General features: G+C 43.9%; 1 protein-coding gene across 1 annotated transcript; it reads left to right on the forward strand.

Annotated features, from left to right (window-relative positions):
- The first annotated feature begins 1,489 nt into the window (after positions 1 to 1,489).
- LOC136429231 (uncharacterized) lies at positions 1,490 to 15,303 on the forward strand. Its single transcript, XM_066419103.1, has 21 exons — positions 1,490 to 1,764; positions 2,330 to 2,496; positions 2,962 to 3,387; positions 3,903 to 3,997; positions 4,312 to 4,510; positions 5,086 to 5,195; positions 5,571 to 5,703; positions 6,282 to 6,440; positions 6,920 to 7,033; positions 7,901 to 8,061; positions 8,670 to 8,847; positions 9,051 to 9,272; positions 9,831 to 10,013; positions 10,846 to 10,970; positions 11,228 to 11,272; positions 11,529 to 11,635; positions 12,168 to 12,244; positions 12,473 to 12,693; positions 13,211 to 13,430; positions 14,263 to 14,431; positions 14,817 to 15,303. The coding sequence occupies exons 1-21, from the start codon at positions 1,490 to 1,492 to the stop codon at positions 15,187 to 15,189; spliced, it is 3,759 nt and encodes a 1,252-aa protein (XP_066275200.1). The 3' UTR covers positions 15,190 to 15,303.
- The last annotated feature ends 2,896 nt before the right edge of the window (positions 15,304 to 18,199 follow it).

Consider the following 18,199-nt stretch of genomic DNA (forward strand, 5'->3'; position numbering starts at 1 on the left):
AATAACTGCACCGCACATAAAATTCTACATATCGTCAAAACAAATCACCAAACATTAAAAACTGCGGAAATGACCCTAATACCTAAGTGCTCTTATGAAGTAAGAGGACGGTAGCACCTATTATTTTACATGCATGGGGTTATATATAAAACACACACAAACACGCACACACACACACACACACACACACACACACACACACACACACACACACACACATAAACACTCACACATATACACGCAACCACACACACACACACACACACATTAACACTCACACATATACACACACAAACACCCACACACACAAACAGGCGTACACAAATACATAACTCATCAGAAAACCATCTTCACAAGTCTTGATGCATGTAAAAGTTATATTGATCATACTTTGTTCTATCTCGCAAGGCTCCTACTTGTACATCGAAGCGTCGGGAGCCAGGGCCGGCTGGAAGGCCCACCTGAACTCTACAGCCATCACCGCTGATCCCGGCCAGCAGTGCCTGACGTGGTTCTACCACATGTACGGGTCAGGTGTGGGGAAGCTCACGGCGCTTCTCGACGAAGATGCTCAGCTTGTTCTCTGGGAAAGGCAGGGAGACCAGGGTAACGCGTGGCAGCTGGCCGCAGTAACGTTTCTCACGTTCAGTCCATCTTTCAAGGTAACGGAATATAAAGCTTAGAAAGATAACAAATACTTTCCATTATAGTGGTGTCACTAATTACGTCTTTTAGTATTTTGGTATGGGGAATACTATGCAGGATAGAAGTTTCTGGAAAGTGATAGATGAAGAGTGGCACCCCACATAAGTTAAAGTAAGTAAGTGATCAAGTCTTTTATATACAGGTGGTAGTGACAACTCTGGCGCTGTTTCTGTTATACCAAATGGAGAAGTGTGCATTTTCTTAAAATGCTGTACACCTGGGTATTTTGACGTCACTGTTTGGACCCTTCAATATAACACGACATTGCCATCTATTGACAATGGTTACGCATCGCCCATAATCAGTCAAAAATTATCTCACTTTTTCAGCTCTCGTTTGAAGCGACAAGGGGGACTAATCAATTTGGAGACATTGCTATTGATGACGTCATGTTGACGACGGGGCAGTGTCCTTACGGTGAGAAGTTTTCTTTTCATGAAATTATGTCATAATTGATGTCAGCCCTTGCCCTTTTGCAAACTACACATTGGCAAGCTATTTCTTAAAACGTTTTGTATTCGAGGAAGTTAAGGAAGACCCTGGTTTGTAGCAATGTAGAATCGGTAATACATCAACACCAATGTTTCGCCTGTGCTTGTTGCTGAGAACGAAATTGAGACAACATTTTCTTTAAGTCTTGACAATAGTGAGTTGCAAGCACCTGCATTTTTTCCTGGTTAAAGAGACATTTTTGTCCTTACACAGCCATACAGAATAATCGTGTTAACAACTCAAAGAAAGCAATGGCATAGGCACTGAGAGAAATTTGAATGATAATGTCATCATGAAATGTCCGTCTGTCCCTGCTACATATGTTTGTTTATTTTTGTACGTAGAATGTCAAGAGGTACCACCTGAGCTGCAGTTCTGCAACGAAGCTCGTGGATTCTCTGCCTCCATTTTCCTTCCCAACCACGTCGGGCACTACACAGCCCACGAGATCCTAGAGTCCGGGGAGTACGACGCGCTCAGCGCACTCCGCAGCGACCCCTCCACCGCCTGCCACGCGGAGAGCCTGGCGTTCGCTTGTGCGATGCTGGCGCCGAACTGCGTAGATCGGTACGATGAGCAATTGATATCAATTGATTGATAAATCAGTAGAACCTTATCATAGACTTGACTTGACTTATGTCGAGTGTCAGTCTTCCTCCGCCACTCGAACCACTCTGTCAGCCCAGAAACGTCTTTCCACCATTGTCTTCTCCAATGCCTCAGAGGGTAGGCCTTCTCATAGACTAACAACGTAGCGACATCTTCTGCGTCTGTATCATGATTATCAATTTCTAGAATCACGACTGTTTCTTACGTCGATCGATGAAGGTTAGGCGTCCAGGTTATGAGATACTCCAAAAGAAGTTACTCAAGCTGCTGGATATGACTTTGGAACATATCATATCAAGTTGCTTGAGTAATTGCTTTTGGTGCACGATCGTGATCCCGAACGTGCACTGCCAAATACAAATATTGTAAAACATGTAATGTTGGAATAGTCATGTGACAAGAACTCTTTTGCATATTTTGCATACCGATACCTGTGAAAATCAACCTGGCGATTAGCACCTTTGGTTTAATCACCATTATGTCCATTGACAGCATGGATAACTTGTCTTATTTCCTGCCTTAGAGATGGGCTTTCCGTAGCCGAACCGGTGTGCTGGGCGTGGTGCAAAGATGTTGTCGAGACGAACGTCCACTGTGACACCCTGTCTGAGGAGGAGAAGGTCATGTTCAAGAGCAGCTTCTGCGACGGTCTCCCGGTCACGGAGTGTTTCGAACCGGAGAGAATTGCAGGTAAACTAAGACTTAAATAGAACATTCTAAAGCAATCAGATAGAGACTCATCATCATCATTATCATCATCATCATCAACATCATCATCGTAACCATCACAGAGAGAGTGCTGCATCTGTACAAATGAAAAAAAATACACACACACACACACACACACACACATACACACACGCGCGCGCGCGCGCGCGCGCACACACACACACAGAATTTATGTATATCATGTATAGTAGAGAAATAGTCAGAATCTTCGACAGCGTTCCATTTAACACGGTGGATTCGGAAAGTGCTCATCGCAAATTTTTCGTAGTATATCCAAGGCTAGATATATATATAGTTTTAAACTCTGCCAATTGTTACAGCTATTCATATCATTGTATGAATCAATAACCTTCATACGTGTAAATAAAGGTTATTGATTGATTGAAAGTTAGGTAATGGTTTCATAGCCTATTTTACTTTCGTTAGAACAACAGAATGGCTACCAGCAGTTCAACGGCAAGCGGTACAAGATCTTTGGAGAAAAGCGGACCTACGACGAATCTCTGACGCTGTGCGAATCCGAGGGCGGAAGCCTGGCCGTGCCTCGAAACCGGGAGGTCAACCAGTTCCTCTTTAACCTCATCGTGAATGATCCAGAACATGCAAATGACCCTGTTCGGTTCGGTCTGGCGGGTCCAGAGGATCCGGATGCCCCGGGAGCGGACTCCTGGACGTGGGCTGACGGGAGTGCGTTCGGCGCTTTTCACAGCTGGAAGATTCTCGAGCCGGGACGATCGTCCGACAGAAGCTGCGCCTTTTTCAACCTGGCGGACGACAGCAGTCCGGGCACGGCCTGGGAGTCGTCCTCGTGTAACACATACATGAAGTTCATCTGTGAAGTCCCGCTGACGGGTAAGTTCGTGAACGTTTCTTACGTTGTTGTCGTGAAGCTGGGGTATGTTTTCCCTTAACATACTTCCCCTCCTCAAGCACATGCGTTTTCATGATTGCCAATACAGTCAAATCTGCACATAGTCAAACTTGTACATAGCGAAGACCGGAGGGACTTGAAGAAAATAGTCACAGTAGAAAGTTAGTCTTTAGATAGGACTCTAATGAGAAAAGAGGGCTTAGACATCACAAAAAATAGCCACAATCGTCAGGTGGTTCTTATATGTATAGAACTGTAGTTATGTACCAGCCATACTTTGTAACTTGTTGCGCAGTAAAGTTATCTATCTACGTGTATCTATAAAGAGGTGGTCAGGTTTATATGTATATCAATGGCCAGGTGGTTGTTGTGCAGAGGTGGTCGACACTAACAAGTACAGATTTGACTGCACGTTTCTGCTCTGTTACTCTTGGAGACAATGTTCAATTTAGTCAATATAAAACCTGTTTAACTGTCTTTTTGTCCCCACACACAGACTGCTACTACGGGCGCGGGTACAGCTACCGAGGTTCGTGGGACACTACAGAATTGGGGCAGGCCTGCGAGGAGTGGGCTGCGGTTGTCAACGAGGTAATAATCTTTAACGTTTACCTCTTTCTTTACTTTTACACCTTAATCTAAGGATAGGTACTGCTTATTCGTAACGAGCCCACACAGCAACTACCCGAGACAAGGAGAAGTTACATTGAAGAAGGAACATACCTCAAAATCTGTATGCACCTTCCTTTATAATTGAATCTTGTAGGAGTGTATTTGGGATGGGTTGAGCTTTCTGTCATTTTCGAAATCCAGGAAAGTTTTGAATCTCCGGATCCAATATCATCCAAGTAAAGGAATTCTAAATGTATAGATGAAATAAGATCCTTTCTTGTTTTTTTTTACAGGTTTCGGCACTGAAGGAGACTCTAGGCGGTTTCCGGGACGCCGATCCAACTCAGGAGTACAGCCTCGAGGGGAACTTCTGCCGTGTGTTGACCAGCCCCCGGGCGGAGGTGTACGCCTACCAGGATAAACCTATGTGCTTCGTGCGGAACTCCATGGGCTTCCTACAAGCACATTACTGTAGTATCCCCCTCTGCAACAGTAAGTAGCTGTTTAAACGTTTCTATTACTAATATTGCCAAAGAGGTTTAAACCTTGCTATTGCTTACCAGGAATGGGGTCCTTTTAAGTAAGAGCGTTTCGGCCAACCACACCACAGGTCTGTAGATGAAAGGATTCGTTTCTATTAGTGCTAGACTTTGTGATACGCAAACCATAGTTGTATGATCATATGTGTTAAATTATACGGATCCTACATTAAACACGTACAGCTACCTTCGCGGTATGAATATGCTCTCAAGCCACGTAAGGGCCCTGTCACACTTGTGCGTATATTCAAGTGCGCGTGAGTTGCGGATTAGCATTTTCTTGCTTTAAGTAGAGTTTGAGGGGAAAAAGTTGTTTACTACTTTGACCCACCGTTGTGCAGCCTAGTGATCGAGGCTAGAAATCATTTATTCGGCTGCAAACTTAACCTCAACCAAAAACATGCTGATACGAAACTCATGCGGACTTGTATGCACGTACAGGTGTGACAGGGGCTTAAGAAACTATGGAATCTGACAATGTTAGTTTTGGCCTTCATGAGATTTCGTATGATCTATTTCTGCTTGCAGACCTTGGAACACCTTCGGACGCGTTTGAGGCAGTGCCTTGCAGTTTGGAGGGGAACGGGGACTTCTCTTACAGCAACGCCCGTGACTACCACTGCGAGTGGAAGTTAACGGTAGGTCCAGTTAGTAGAATGACGATAACTTCGGACTGGCAGTCTGGCACTGTAGTTTGAAAATTTTGGTCTTTGTTTCCAAATTCTAAAGATTCTCTGTAATACAAGGCTAAGATTTGCAGTAACTGATCGATGAGTGGAAAATCAGTCAGTGAATTGAGTGAATTGAATCCATCTAACAAATGGAGTTAACACACTAACAAGCTAAATAACCTAACTGAATAATGAAAACAACAAAAAAGACCCTGACAGCCCATCGGAACGATGACCCCCATGTCTTCTGATGAATTGATATGATGTCAAAAAAAACTGTATTGACTGTCATTAATTTTGTTTGTCTTTCGTTGAAAGTGTCTTGTTCTCATCTTCCTACAGATTGGCACTCTCCGGAGCGTTAAACTGGAGTTCTCCAACTTTGCTTTACCAGCCGAGGACGAGGGTTTCTGTACGGCGGATCGGGTACAAGTCATCGAAGGGAGCTGGCCGGACGGACAATACTTTGTCAAAGGTGATGTTCTACTACTTTGGTTTATAAAATTACCATCCAAACTGTCTGTCAAAACCATGAGAAGATATGACCCATTCTTGTTTCTCATTATCCTTTTTATTGATATGAACAATGTCTGGTTGGTGTGAGTAAATCGGTTAGTTACCGAATTTTACTTTGGTTACCTTGCGAATTTTGTATACTCCTTTTGGGCCACAAAATTATTCCTATTAAGATCATCTCATTCATCGATGAAGGTTAGACATCCAGGTAGTAAGATACGCAAGAGAACAGTCCCTCAAGCAACTGGATACATCTAAAAAAAGAGTAACCCCCTTAACATTAATCCGTCGGGTTACATAAATCCGGGTTCGAATCCCATGACTCCACCGATGTTGTGCCCTTGGAAAAGGCACTTTACACGACTTTCCTCACTCCACCCAGGTGTAGAAATGGGTTCATTGTTCTCTGTACGTGGCACTGTTGAAATAAGTTATGAAAAATCTGAGTGCAGTGCCACGTCGTCCTTGTCTGTCCAAAAACGACGTAAAACAACAAATCATTCTCTTCATCACGCTGTTGCACGCTTTTTGCTCCAGGCACATTCTGTGGTAGCGGCCCCACCGGACCGATATACTCCAACAGCTCCGCGCTTACCGTGGTGGTGCACGGAATCCACCTCGCATCTACGTCACAAGTGACGTCACTGACAGATAAAACGGCCGTAATATCTGCAGAATATACAGATGCTCCTAGAGGTAAGGTTTGTCAGTAATTTACGTACTAGACTCCTCAATGATTCAATGATGATACAATGAAAAAATAATTATGAAATCATACCATGACTATAATCACCATTTTACATCCGTTATGCGCACATAAAGCCCCTGTCTCACTAAACCTGCGGCACGTTGGCGGCCTCGCTGCGCCCTAAACAGGATTTGTGTTTCCTTTGACATCATGCAAAACGTACAAGTATGACTTAAAAAAAAAACACACACAAAGCTTAAAAAGATACTTTTTTTTGCATCATGGATGTCGCTAAACATTGTGATGGTGTTGCTTGAACTAATCATGTATAGAAATGACTAAATAAATTGACTTTCACAATCCGATTTTTTGGAACATAATATTTCTTGGGTTTCCCTTAAGAAGAAAAACGTTTGATTATTCAGAGCCTATACATATACATATACATATATTGATATATTGATATTAACTTATATGTTGTTATCAGCACAATGCACGGAAGCTGAGTACTGGTGCCGTGACGGGAAGAAGTGCGTCCCGCTGAGCCTGATGTGTCAGGGCGCCGCGCAGTGCTGGGACGGGAGCGACCAGGATGTCTGCGGTGAGTCGTAACTCCGTGTGGTGCTCAATGACCTGCAGTGGACCCTTCTCTCTGAAAGGAGGAGGAACGCCCGCCGCACCTTTTTCTATAAGCTAGTCAATAACTACATCAATATTAACACAGATAGTCTACTGAAACCAGCTCAGGGGCGCACCCGGGGGAGCCACACGCTCAAATTCCAACCACTTAACGCCCGGACAGACTCTTACAAACATTCATTCTTCCCCCGCACCATCCCCGAGTGGAACGCTCTGCCTTGCGCGGTTGTTACGGCTCCCATTGTTGAGTCATTCCGCGCCAGGCTGGAGGCCTGCCCGCCTTAGCCTGGGACCTCCCCCCCTCTACTTTGCCCCTCGCGGGGTTATCTGGGGGTCAAATAAGTTGAAGTTGAAATAACAGATTTATCGTATTGCTAGCAGTTTCCCTTGTACCGTCTACTGTTTGAGACTTTTCATATACAGTCACGCACAGTCAAACCTGTACAAGTGGCCATAGTACAAGTGCTAAAGGACCACCTGGTCAATGTGACCACTTTTGTGTGGTTCCATAGATGATATCTCCCATTGACACAAGCATAAATAATCCTGTCTGTCTATAGTGACCACCTGTCCACATAGACCAGTATCGGGTACCTGAGTGGTTTTGCCTGTAAAGAGTAAGGTCAAAGGCTCTAAGGAGAACGTGTCCATTGTGATGACGGTCCCGGTTACCGTCAAACGTCAAATAGGAATGTCTCTAATCTAGAGTGGTCTTTGATTTTTATTTAGTATTCGTTTTCCTACTCAAATGTGTAAATGTGGATTTAAACTTGATGAAAAATATCTGTTTGTTTATTCGTTTGTTTATTTGTTGTTGTTTTTAATGCAGAATGCCTTTCCATCCCTGACGGGGCTCTACGCGACATGTGTCCCACCCAGATGTACACGGCCTTCCCGAACTTCCTTCGTCACCTGTCAGTCCCAGACGTGACCAACTGGGACGGGTTTCTCGGAATAAAGCAGCTGTCCAGCAAAACCTGTCACCAACAGGTATGTTCTGTTAGTCAGTGACAAACAAGAAAGATTACACAGCGCATATGGAACAAGAGCCTCTCTACAGCTTTTGTGACAATTATGAGAGTCAATGATGAAATGCATAGCAGGAATTTGTTTTTATCATCATGGCACCGTAACACCTTGTAAACACTCGCTTAAGCTGACGGAAAACGTTCCTCTGACGCTTTATTTTCTTATTCAATAGATCCGAGACTTTGTGTGCTACCTGGCCTTCTAAGGCTTTATATAGTTTTATTCTTAAGGTCCATTCCACCAGGACGGTGCTCTCGCCACGCGCTGTCTGCGACTTGAATTGTAACAGAGCCTTCAACGAAATTCATAGATTGAAAAACGCAGCCCCAATTCCACATGACTAATCTAATTGTCTAATCTTTGATTTCGTAATTGCAATATCATGCAACATTTAAAAGTATGGCTGAAAAGACAACAAAACACACAATGATTTTAAAGAATTGTGTTTTTTTTTACTATGAAGTTCGTTTAGTACTCAGGTCGCAGAGAGCGTTATAGATCGTGCAACGAATTTCATCGATAGAAAATCTTATACGTGGTCGTCTGACGCTTTATATTCTCATCCCCAGATCCGAGATTTCGTGTGTTACCTGGTGGTTCCTCCGTGTTCCTCCGTGACGCGGGACCCCCCGTGCCGGTCCTGGTGCGAGGAGCTGAAGCACGCCTGCGGGACGGAGACCGGCTGGGACCAGGTACCGGACTGCAGCACCTTCGCCAACACGAACTGCTGGAGCGGCACCCCTGAAGGTTTGGGTGCCTTGAACATTTTGTTTGTTCTATAATAAAAACATGGTGAATTATGAGTTTAGACCTTTAAAAACGATATAAGTCCGTTGGACCATCCCTTTAGCAGCACAGAGACATATAAGATGTGCAATAAATCAATTAACTGAAGGGACTACCCTTAAGATTTATAAATAGATAAATGAATAACAACTCCTATCTCCTAGTTTGTTACCATGGTAACGGCGAGAACTACCGCGGCGTGCAGAGCCAGGCGGCGACCGGCCAGCCGTGCTACCGGTGGGAGGAGAAGCCGCTGGAGCTGCAGCAGTACCCGTGGGCGCACCTGCGGGAGAACTACTGCCGCAACCCCGACGGCACCGACAAGCCCTGGTGCTACGTGGACCAGGCAGGGGGCTGGGAGTTCTGCAGCGTCAAGCCTTGTGATGGTATGTTTTCTTTTAGGGCCGTTCATATTTGAACGATATAAGTACGTTGAGCCATTCCTTTTAGCATAGAGACATTAGACGGGAACGACAAGCCATAATGCTACGTGGATCAGGCAGGCGGTTGGGAGTTCTGCAGTGTCACGCCTTGTGACGGTATGTTTTCTTTTAGGGCCCGTTCACACTTAAACGATAGACCCTACGTTGAGCCATTCCTTAAGCATGGAGACATTATTCGGCACAGACAAGCCCTGGTGCTACGTGGATCAGGCCGGTGGCTGGAAGTTCTGCAGCGTCAAGCCTTGTGAAGTTGTGATGGTATGTTTTTATAGAGGATCTCTTTCTCTCTCTATCGCCCTCTATCCCTATCTTTCTCTCCCTCCCTCGCTCGCTCACTCGCTTACTCACTCACTCACGGACCCATTCAATCACTTATTCAGCCAGGGTTGCCCAACTAGCGGATGGCTATTTTTAACCTTTGACCATTACGCTACACACACAATCAATAGGATACTTGGTTAATAAAAATCAATATTATGTTACATTGTATCCTGCGTACAGAGTCCCTCCTATGCCGTGACCGCGGGTCGGAGCGAGGTGTTCTCATGAAGCCCGTGCGGCAGTTCTACTCCACGGGCGACACGGTGACGTACAGCTGCGTGCAGGGCTACACACTGCTGGGCTCGGCGGCGGCAAGGTGTCTGGGCAACCACAAGTGGGACTCGGAGGCACCGATATGCAAAGGTACTCACTCACTATCTGTCGTTAAGTGCTTGTGCTTGTGAACACCAAAATACACTCACTCACACACACTTCGTCAAGCTCGCTCGGAATCTTCCCACGACTAGTTGTCTCCAGTATTCTCTGTCGTCCATCGCTGTAGGCAGTGACGGGCGACAAAAATACAGCACTTCTTTATTACATTCAGTCACAATGAAAAGTATTATTCAATGGACGTTAGCACAAAATATACACCCTTCTTGTGTTATTGAACATTGAGTCTTACAAATAATATCTCCAATTACATTGATGAAGGTTAGACATCCATGTAGTAAGATACGCCAGTTGCCTGAGTAACTATTTCCGGAATACCTCCACTTCTTAATTCCTGCAATCAAATTAAATTACTTCAATGGCATCACAATGAACACGGCATTCAGATATTTTGCAAGTCGCGGTGCTATGTACATTTTTTGGAAGCCCAGAATACAGAAAACTCCTGCTGGGACAAAAATGTAGCTTAAACCGATATTCTAATGGTACCTCGACAGCGTTGGTTATATCTACCTATGGCAATCACGTTTGATTTCATCCTACTTGTGACCTATCAGTTATATCTAGTTAGGGGGGAGGATATGCGCTTTCTGGAAAACAAAACCTATTATCTATGATTTGATTCTTTCATTTCTTTGCCCACTTTTGTGTATATTATATGTATATGATTGTTTAATTATATTCCTTTCTCGTCCGATGGCGGCGTTGATATAAGTTGTATTAACTTGAGTTTGTCGCCATCTTGTCTGTATTTGTTATTTATGTTGTTTGATTATTTTTTTAATCACGTTTTGTCCTCCAGTGGAGTCGAGGGAACGGCTGTTGAACGACAAGTTCATCGAAGGCGAGTACTCTCCGACTCTCTCGCCGACGGTCGGAGTCGTCAACATCACCATCGCGGGCAGCATTGTCAGCATCATCAACCTGGTGAGCTCAACCCAAATAGAATAGAATAGAATAGAACAGAATAGAATAGAATGGAATAGAATACATTACAATAGAATAGAATAGAACAGAATAGAACAGAATAGAACAGAATAGAATAGAATAGAATAGAACGAATACCATTTTCAGTATTGTTTGTAAACGCCAAATGTTTTCACCGGGTATGTAAATAATTTTGCTTATGTCTTGTGGTTTGTTGTCTTTCTACATAGTCAATATGATTATTTTCCCCCATTCAGGACGAGTCAACAGAGACCGTCACCACGGCCTTCCGGGTGGGCTTGGTAAGGCACACTTTTTGTTTGTTTCTTTGTGGTGTTTTCTCTTTCTTTCCTTTATACAAAACGTCTTTGCAAAGATTGCACATTGTATGATTTCGTTAAACGTGAGTTTAACTGAGAATATGTGAATGTCCAGCTGCAGTTTTCTCCTACCTGTGCTGAGAGATGGACAGGTGTTTACATAAATCAAATCTCCTTAGGTTTATGATAAAGCTAGTAAAGATGACCACTTACTTTGCCTGTTTGCTTGTTTTAACAGACGTGGTATGACCAGCGGCTGAGTTGGGACGTGTTCCATTACGGTGTCTCTAAAGTTCGGGTTGACCACGACACTGTGTGGAAACCGACCCTCAAACTCCTCCGGAGGTAACTTTAAATATTTGTAAAATAGCGCAGCTTGTTAGCTTGAAGCAAATCAGTGTTGAGCATCAATACAAATAATGCTTAGGAACGTCTCATTACTTGATACTGTACGAAAACTACCAATAAGCCAGATTACCTACTTAGGTCAGATGGTCCCATCAAAAGTGCTCCAAATCTGAATAGTCGATGGCGTACTTTTGCATATCATTTTTCTATATGCAATCGAGAGATGAATCCGTGCGAAGAATGTGACATTAGCTAATGGGATGATATCAAGAATCAAAAGAAAATATTAGTCTACAAGCCTTTGAGCACCCACCGTATTTAAACTATACCACGCAAAGTGACCCAGCCAGGTATTATATGATATAGCATATGATATAGCAAAGAATACGTCCTTGTCAATGCATCATTGATATCATAAGGCTGAATAATCAGAGGATTGTTGCCATTCATTTTCCCCTAAGCATTCCAAAACCTCAAACCCGACGGTCAAGAAATTAAATGCTAACATGTTGATTTATGCTTGTTTCAGTGCGGATAAGGACTTCAGCGGGTTTCCGAAGTCGCACCTGACCATGTTTAACACCGGTCAGGTCACATGGATAATCGGTAAGATGGGATTACAATATCGTCACCGAAGGTTATCATTGCATGACACTACAGTTACTTTATAGAAATGGCATCACTGGTGTTGATTGAGCATTACTCAGTGCTTAACACACCGGTTTACAAGCATGCCCTGTATAGAATTACATAAACAAAATAACATAAACAGGGAAATAACAAAAACTAATAGCCAAACAAAACCTAATTGATCTTGATTGTGATTTTTTTCAGAGGACATCATCGTGACGACCTGTGACCTGGACCACTTCCTGTTCCCGTTCGACACCATCACGTGTCCGGTGTGCCTCCACACGGACGTGGAGAACGACGAGGAGCTCATCTGCTCGGGGAACACGACCACTGCCGACGTGTACGGCTGCCACGACCCCAAGACGCTCAAGAGCGGCGAGTGGACGGCCACGGTCAACATGACGGTGGCAGACAGACGCAAAGTACGTCGAAGCAATTGTGGCATCAAAAACGGGAGCTCCACTTTATGTCCCATCCTACACTAGCCTTGTAGTTAGGGTAGTTTACTTACAATCTAGAGGACCTGCTTTGGATCTAGATCCCCGGGAGGTCCCGGTGATGAGTCTTTGGGAAAGGCACTTAACACGAATTCCCTCATTCAACACAAGTAAAAGTAAATACATTTTGTACCTACCTTCGGCTAGGGACGTCCTGTTTGATGGGACGTAATATAAAGTGGAGGTCCCGTACCGTATTTGAGGACTATTCTAGCAAATCATGGCATAGGACTTATGAGTCTAAGGTATTCACGGATCAAATTTTCAACAACCATTGATCTTAAAGAAGGCAACAGTGGTCGTTGAAAATTTGATCCGTGCATACCTTAATGTTGGAAGAAAGTTTAGCATTGTATCATGATTACTACCAACACATATGTACAGATGAGCTTCCATGATAAAGATTGCTGTTATGATACACCTGACCTTCCCGTGTTTCCAGGCGTGTTTGTCCATGTTGCTTGTGCGTGACCCGACGTTCCACATGTGCACCACGGTGTCTCCGTCCATCGTGCTGGTGCTCCTCATGTGCATCACGTTCTTCATCCCCATCGACAAGGGCGACCGCCTGTCCTGGGGCATGAGCATCCTGCTCTCCATGTTCGTCTCTCTCGTCGTCATCAGCGACTACCTGCCCAAGACTGGGCACTTTCCGCTCTTTGGTGAGCGGGAAATTTGATTTTGGTTGTGGATTAAACTGTTTCCTAAAGAAATGATTGGAACCTTTCCTTTCTCTCACACTCACTCACTCACACACTCTCGCGCTCACTCAGTTATACTCAACCATTCACTCACAGGCTGTATGTTTCTATGGATGTATTCATCTATCCATGTGCATGTGCATATTTTTACGTTTATTTGCCCCTGACTTATTTCGAGAACATCTTGGCTACAAATGACTCGAATTTCCAGTCACTTTCTCGTCACCACAAAAGAACGAACCCAGTGAAAAAAACATGATAGTTTAATGATATCGTGCAATCAAACAATCAACAACAACGAAAATGAATACCACAGAACAATAGCAATGAGCAACAACATGATGTCTGCCGTATCACCTTGACGGGGGTAAAACGCATAATATTAAGCTGAATAATGATATGGTCGTCACAATTTCCTAGTCTCTACCAGACTAGCCTGACGAATCGCGCTCCTAGTGGCCCTTGGGGTGGGGGTCAGTAACCTCCGGCCGAGAGCTTGTGTAAACACAGGCTGCTACCAGACTAACTACGCCGGCTATAGGGAGAGTTTTAGCATACTATTCACTCTATTTAGCCAATTTTTACTATTTTCCTAATCTCCAAGCAGATCTTACGGTTGCAAATACCGTATCCAACTCTCCAAAGAAGTTCTTATTGCAACCGGGGCAATAAAAACTCCATTTGCCAGTTGGATATGGTCTTTGCAACCGTACGATCTGCTTGGAGATTACTATTTTCACAGCCATCCCAGGGACCTGGTAGAGGCTTACAGTTTCCTTCTCTGTCCGTGCAGGAGTGTTGACCATCGTCGCCATCACGTTGGCGGGCCTGTTCATGTGGCTGACCACCGTGGTCATCGCGCTGTCCGGGAAGGAGGGGGACATGCCGGACTGGGCAGTGGTCTTCTTCCTCAAGTACATGGCCATGGCGATGTTGCTGGGAGACATGACCAAGAAGCGAGAGTAAGGTTTCTCTTGATTCTTTAATCTATGTTTTCTCTTTATATTTGCTTCAACTCTCCAGAGTATATGTCAGATGATACTGATACTGAGATTGAGCTAGGGTCTGTACATTCCAAGTATCGTACCAAAAAAGAACCTTGACCTGGAATACCATTTGCACTTTTCCACATACAGATTGAAGAAAGAGACACCATCTACGGCAGATATCATGGTTTCGTTTCTTAGAGTTTGAGTCAATTGCAATTGCATTTTGGAGGTCAGACTTTAGATGTATCCCTACTATGTGAAGAGTGTGTCAGATGATAAAGATAAGCTTGAGCCATATATCTTGTACATTCTAAGTGAAGAATTTTTTTTTCATATCATTTGCACTTTTCTGACGCAGGGTGAAGAAAGAGACGCCAGCGTTCACCGAAGACGTCATGATCATGAGGTTCAACCCGCTCCACCAGGCCTTCCCTCCGCCCCTGGACATCGCGGACGACGACAACGAGCCAATGCCGCGCAGGCGCAGAAACCACCTGCGCGTCCTGGCCAGCATCAACACCGTGATGTGGGGTCTGAAGGACAGCATGGCCGACATCAGGAACAGCCTGGACAGCCTGAACAGCTGGCTGAAGAAGCAGGACGAGGCGGACAGCATCGTGCAGACGGAGAGCGACTGGATGATGCTGTCCCACGTGCTGGACAGGCTGTGCCTGATCGTGTACCTCGCCACCCTTATCCTGGCGGTGCCCATTGTGTACCATATCGGTTAAGACGCCTGTTGGATTTTGATGTATAGTACAATGTAGTTATTGGGCTGTAGGTTTAGTTTACTGGGCATAGTTATAAGTTTTAAGAAATAACGTTTTCTATTACGTGAATCGTTATTTCTTAATGTGCTGTTTTCATGTTGCAATCATGTTGTATAATTTCATTGTGCTATATCGACAACTGGTAGAATAACTTCATTGGAAGCTGATAGTAAATGGTAGTAAAGTGCAAGCAACTTGAAACATTTGCAAGCCAACTGTGTCAGCGACTGGAGAATTGTTCTCCCGCCGTATTTTGTAAACGTGTTTTCTTGGACATATACATCAAGACAAAAAGTATTAACGTCGTGATGTGGGGTCTGAAGGACAGGCTGAACAGCTGGCTGAAGAAGCAGGACGAGGCGGACAGCATCGTGCAGACGGAGAGCGACTGGATGATGCTGTCCCACGTGCTGGACAGGCTGTGCCTGATCGTGTACCTCGCCACCCTTATCCTGGCGGTGCCCATTGTGTACCATATCGGCTAAAGGTCTAGTGACCAGGTTTGAAGCATAGTAGTTATTATTGGACAGTACTTTTAGTTTTCCTGTACATAATTATCATTTGAATTGTTATACCTATGTGCTTCGTCGTGCTTTATGCTGTATTCATATTGCAATCATGTTGTATATTTTTATTGTGCTATATCGACAACTGGTAGAATAACTTCTTTAGAAGCTGATAGTGAATCGTGCAAACAGATTAAAACATTAGAAAGCCAACAGTGTCAGCGACTGGAGAATTGTTCTCCCGCCGTATTTTGCAAAAAGTGTTTTCTTGGACATATACATCAAGACAAAAAGTATCATCGCCGTGATGTGGGGTCTGAAGGACAGCATGGCCGACATCCGGAACAGCCTGGACAGCCTGAACAGCTGGCTGAAGAAGCAGGACGAGGCGGACAGCATCGTGCAGACGGAGAGCGACTGGATGATGCTGTCCCACGTGCTGGACAGGCTGTGCCTGATCGTGTACCTCGCCACCCTTATCCTGGCGGTGCCCATTGTGTATCATATCGGTTAACGGTCTACGTTTCGATGCGAAGTAGTTATCGGACTGTAATTGTAGGTTTAAAGAAATAACGTTTTGTACTATGATTTTAATCGTTATACATGTAAGAGCCAACATTGTCGGCAACTTGAGACGGAGAGCGACTGGATGATGCTGTCCCACGTGCTGGACAGGCTGTGCCTGGTCTTGTACCTCGCCACACTTATCCTGGCGGTGCCCATTGTGTACCATATCGGCTAGAGGTCTAGTGACCAGTTTTTAATTGAAGCATAGTAGTTATCATTGGACTGTACTTTTAGTTTTCCTGTACATAATTATCATTTGAATTGTTATACCTGTGTGGTTCGTCGTGCTTTATGCTGTATTCATGTTGCAATCATGTTGTATAGTTTTATTGTGCTATATCGACAACTGGTAGAATATCTTCTTTAGAAGCTGATAATGAATCGTGCAAACAGATTGGAACTTTAGCAAGCCGACAGTGTCAGCTATTGGAGACTTGTTCTCCCGCCGTATTTTGAAAAAGTGTTTCTTGGACATATACACCAAGACAAAACGTATTAACGTCGTGATGTGGGGTCTGAAGGACATCATGGCCGACATCCGGACCAGCCTGGACAGCCTGAACAGCTGGCTGAAGAAGCAGGACGAGGCGGACAGCATCGTGCAGACGGAGAGCGACTGGATGATGCTGTCCCACGTGCTGGACAGGCTGTGCCTGATAGTGTACCTCGCCACCATTATTCTAGCGGTGCCCATTGTGTACCATATCGGCTAAAGGTCTAGTGACCAGTTTTGAATTGAAGCATTTGATAGTAGTTATCATTGGACTGTACTTTTAGTTTTCCTGTACATAATTATCTCCATGAAAAATGGAGATATTGTTTTGGGTGTGTCTGTGTGTGTGTTTGTCTGTTTGTGTTTCCGCACTACTGTAGTCAGCATAACTCAGGAACCTCTTGATGGATTACGATGATATTTGGTATGTGGGCAGGTGTTGTGAAGCCGAAGTTCAAGGTCGATTTTGGGCCCCCTGGTATGTGACCTTGGTACTGCAGCAGAACTTCATTTTTTGTATCTTTTGACCTGGACGTGCTGTGGTGTTGATATTTGGGTGGCAGATAGCTTGTGATGTAACAAAGAAGTGGTGTAGGTTTGGGCCCCCTAGCAGCTTCCTCTGGAACTGCAGGGGCGTTTTTGTGAAAATGTTCTAGGGAGAATAACTGAACAAAGGAACAACCGATTTCCATTATATTTAGTATGTAGGTAGCTTAGATAGAGATATACACAATGAAGTGCAAATTATGCTAGTTGGGACTTAATTTGCATAGCTGATGAGGAAAACCTATATTTGCAGTGTTTTCCATTATCAGACTCAAATACATGTAACGTATGTAGTTTATGGAAAGTGGAGCATCAACAGATACCGATTATGCAAATAAATTCCTAATTTGCATAATTAATGCAAAACACCATATCTCATCTAATTGGAAAATTATAGGATTGTCAATATGATACTTAGTATGCAGGTAGCTTAGACAGAGATATACACAATGAAGTGCAAATTATGCTAATTGTGACTTAATTTGCATAGCTGATGAGGAAAATCTATACTTGCAGTTTTTTCCATTATCAGACTCAAATACATGTAACATATGTAGTTTATGGAAAGTGGAGCATCAACAGATACCAATTATGCAAATAAATTCCTTATTTGCATAATTAATGCAAAACACCATAATTCATCTAATTGAAAAATTATAGACCTGTCAATATTGCAACATATGTAAGTTAGATAAAGGTGCTTATGACCAAGCATATCTTATGCAAATGTGTAAGTTATTTGCATGAATAGAATTGTTCATGGAGATATGAGGTCGTGGAACTCTTGTTATCATTTGAATTGTTACACCTGTGTGCTTCGTCGTGCTTTATGATGCATTGATGTTGCAATCATGTTGTA

The sequence above is a fragment of the Branchiostoma lanceolatum genome, chromosome 3, assembly GCF_035083965.1.
Source record: "Branchiostoma lanceolatum isolate klBraLanc5 chromosome 3, klBraLanc5.hap2, whole genome shotgun sequence".
Lineage (NCBI taxonomy): Eukaryota > Metazoa > Chordata > Leptocardii > Amphioxiformes > Branchiostomatidae > Branchiostoma > Branchiostoma lanceolatum.

Coding starts and splice junctions, on each gene's coding strand:
- LOC136429231 (XM_066419103.1), top strand. CDS start 1,490: ATGAAATGTCCGTCTGTCCCTGCTACATATGTTTGTTTATTTTTGTAC. Junction 7,034..7,900: donor GAGCGACCAGGATGTCTGCG/GTGAGTCGTAAC, acceptor TTTTTAATGCAG/AATGCCTTTCCATCCCTGAC. Junction 8,848..9,050: donor CTGGAGCGGCACCCCTGAAG/GTTTGGGTGCCT, acceptor CCTATCTCCTAG/TTTGTTACCATGGTAACGGC.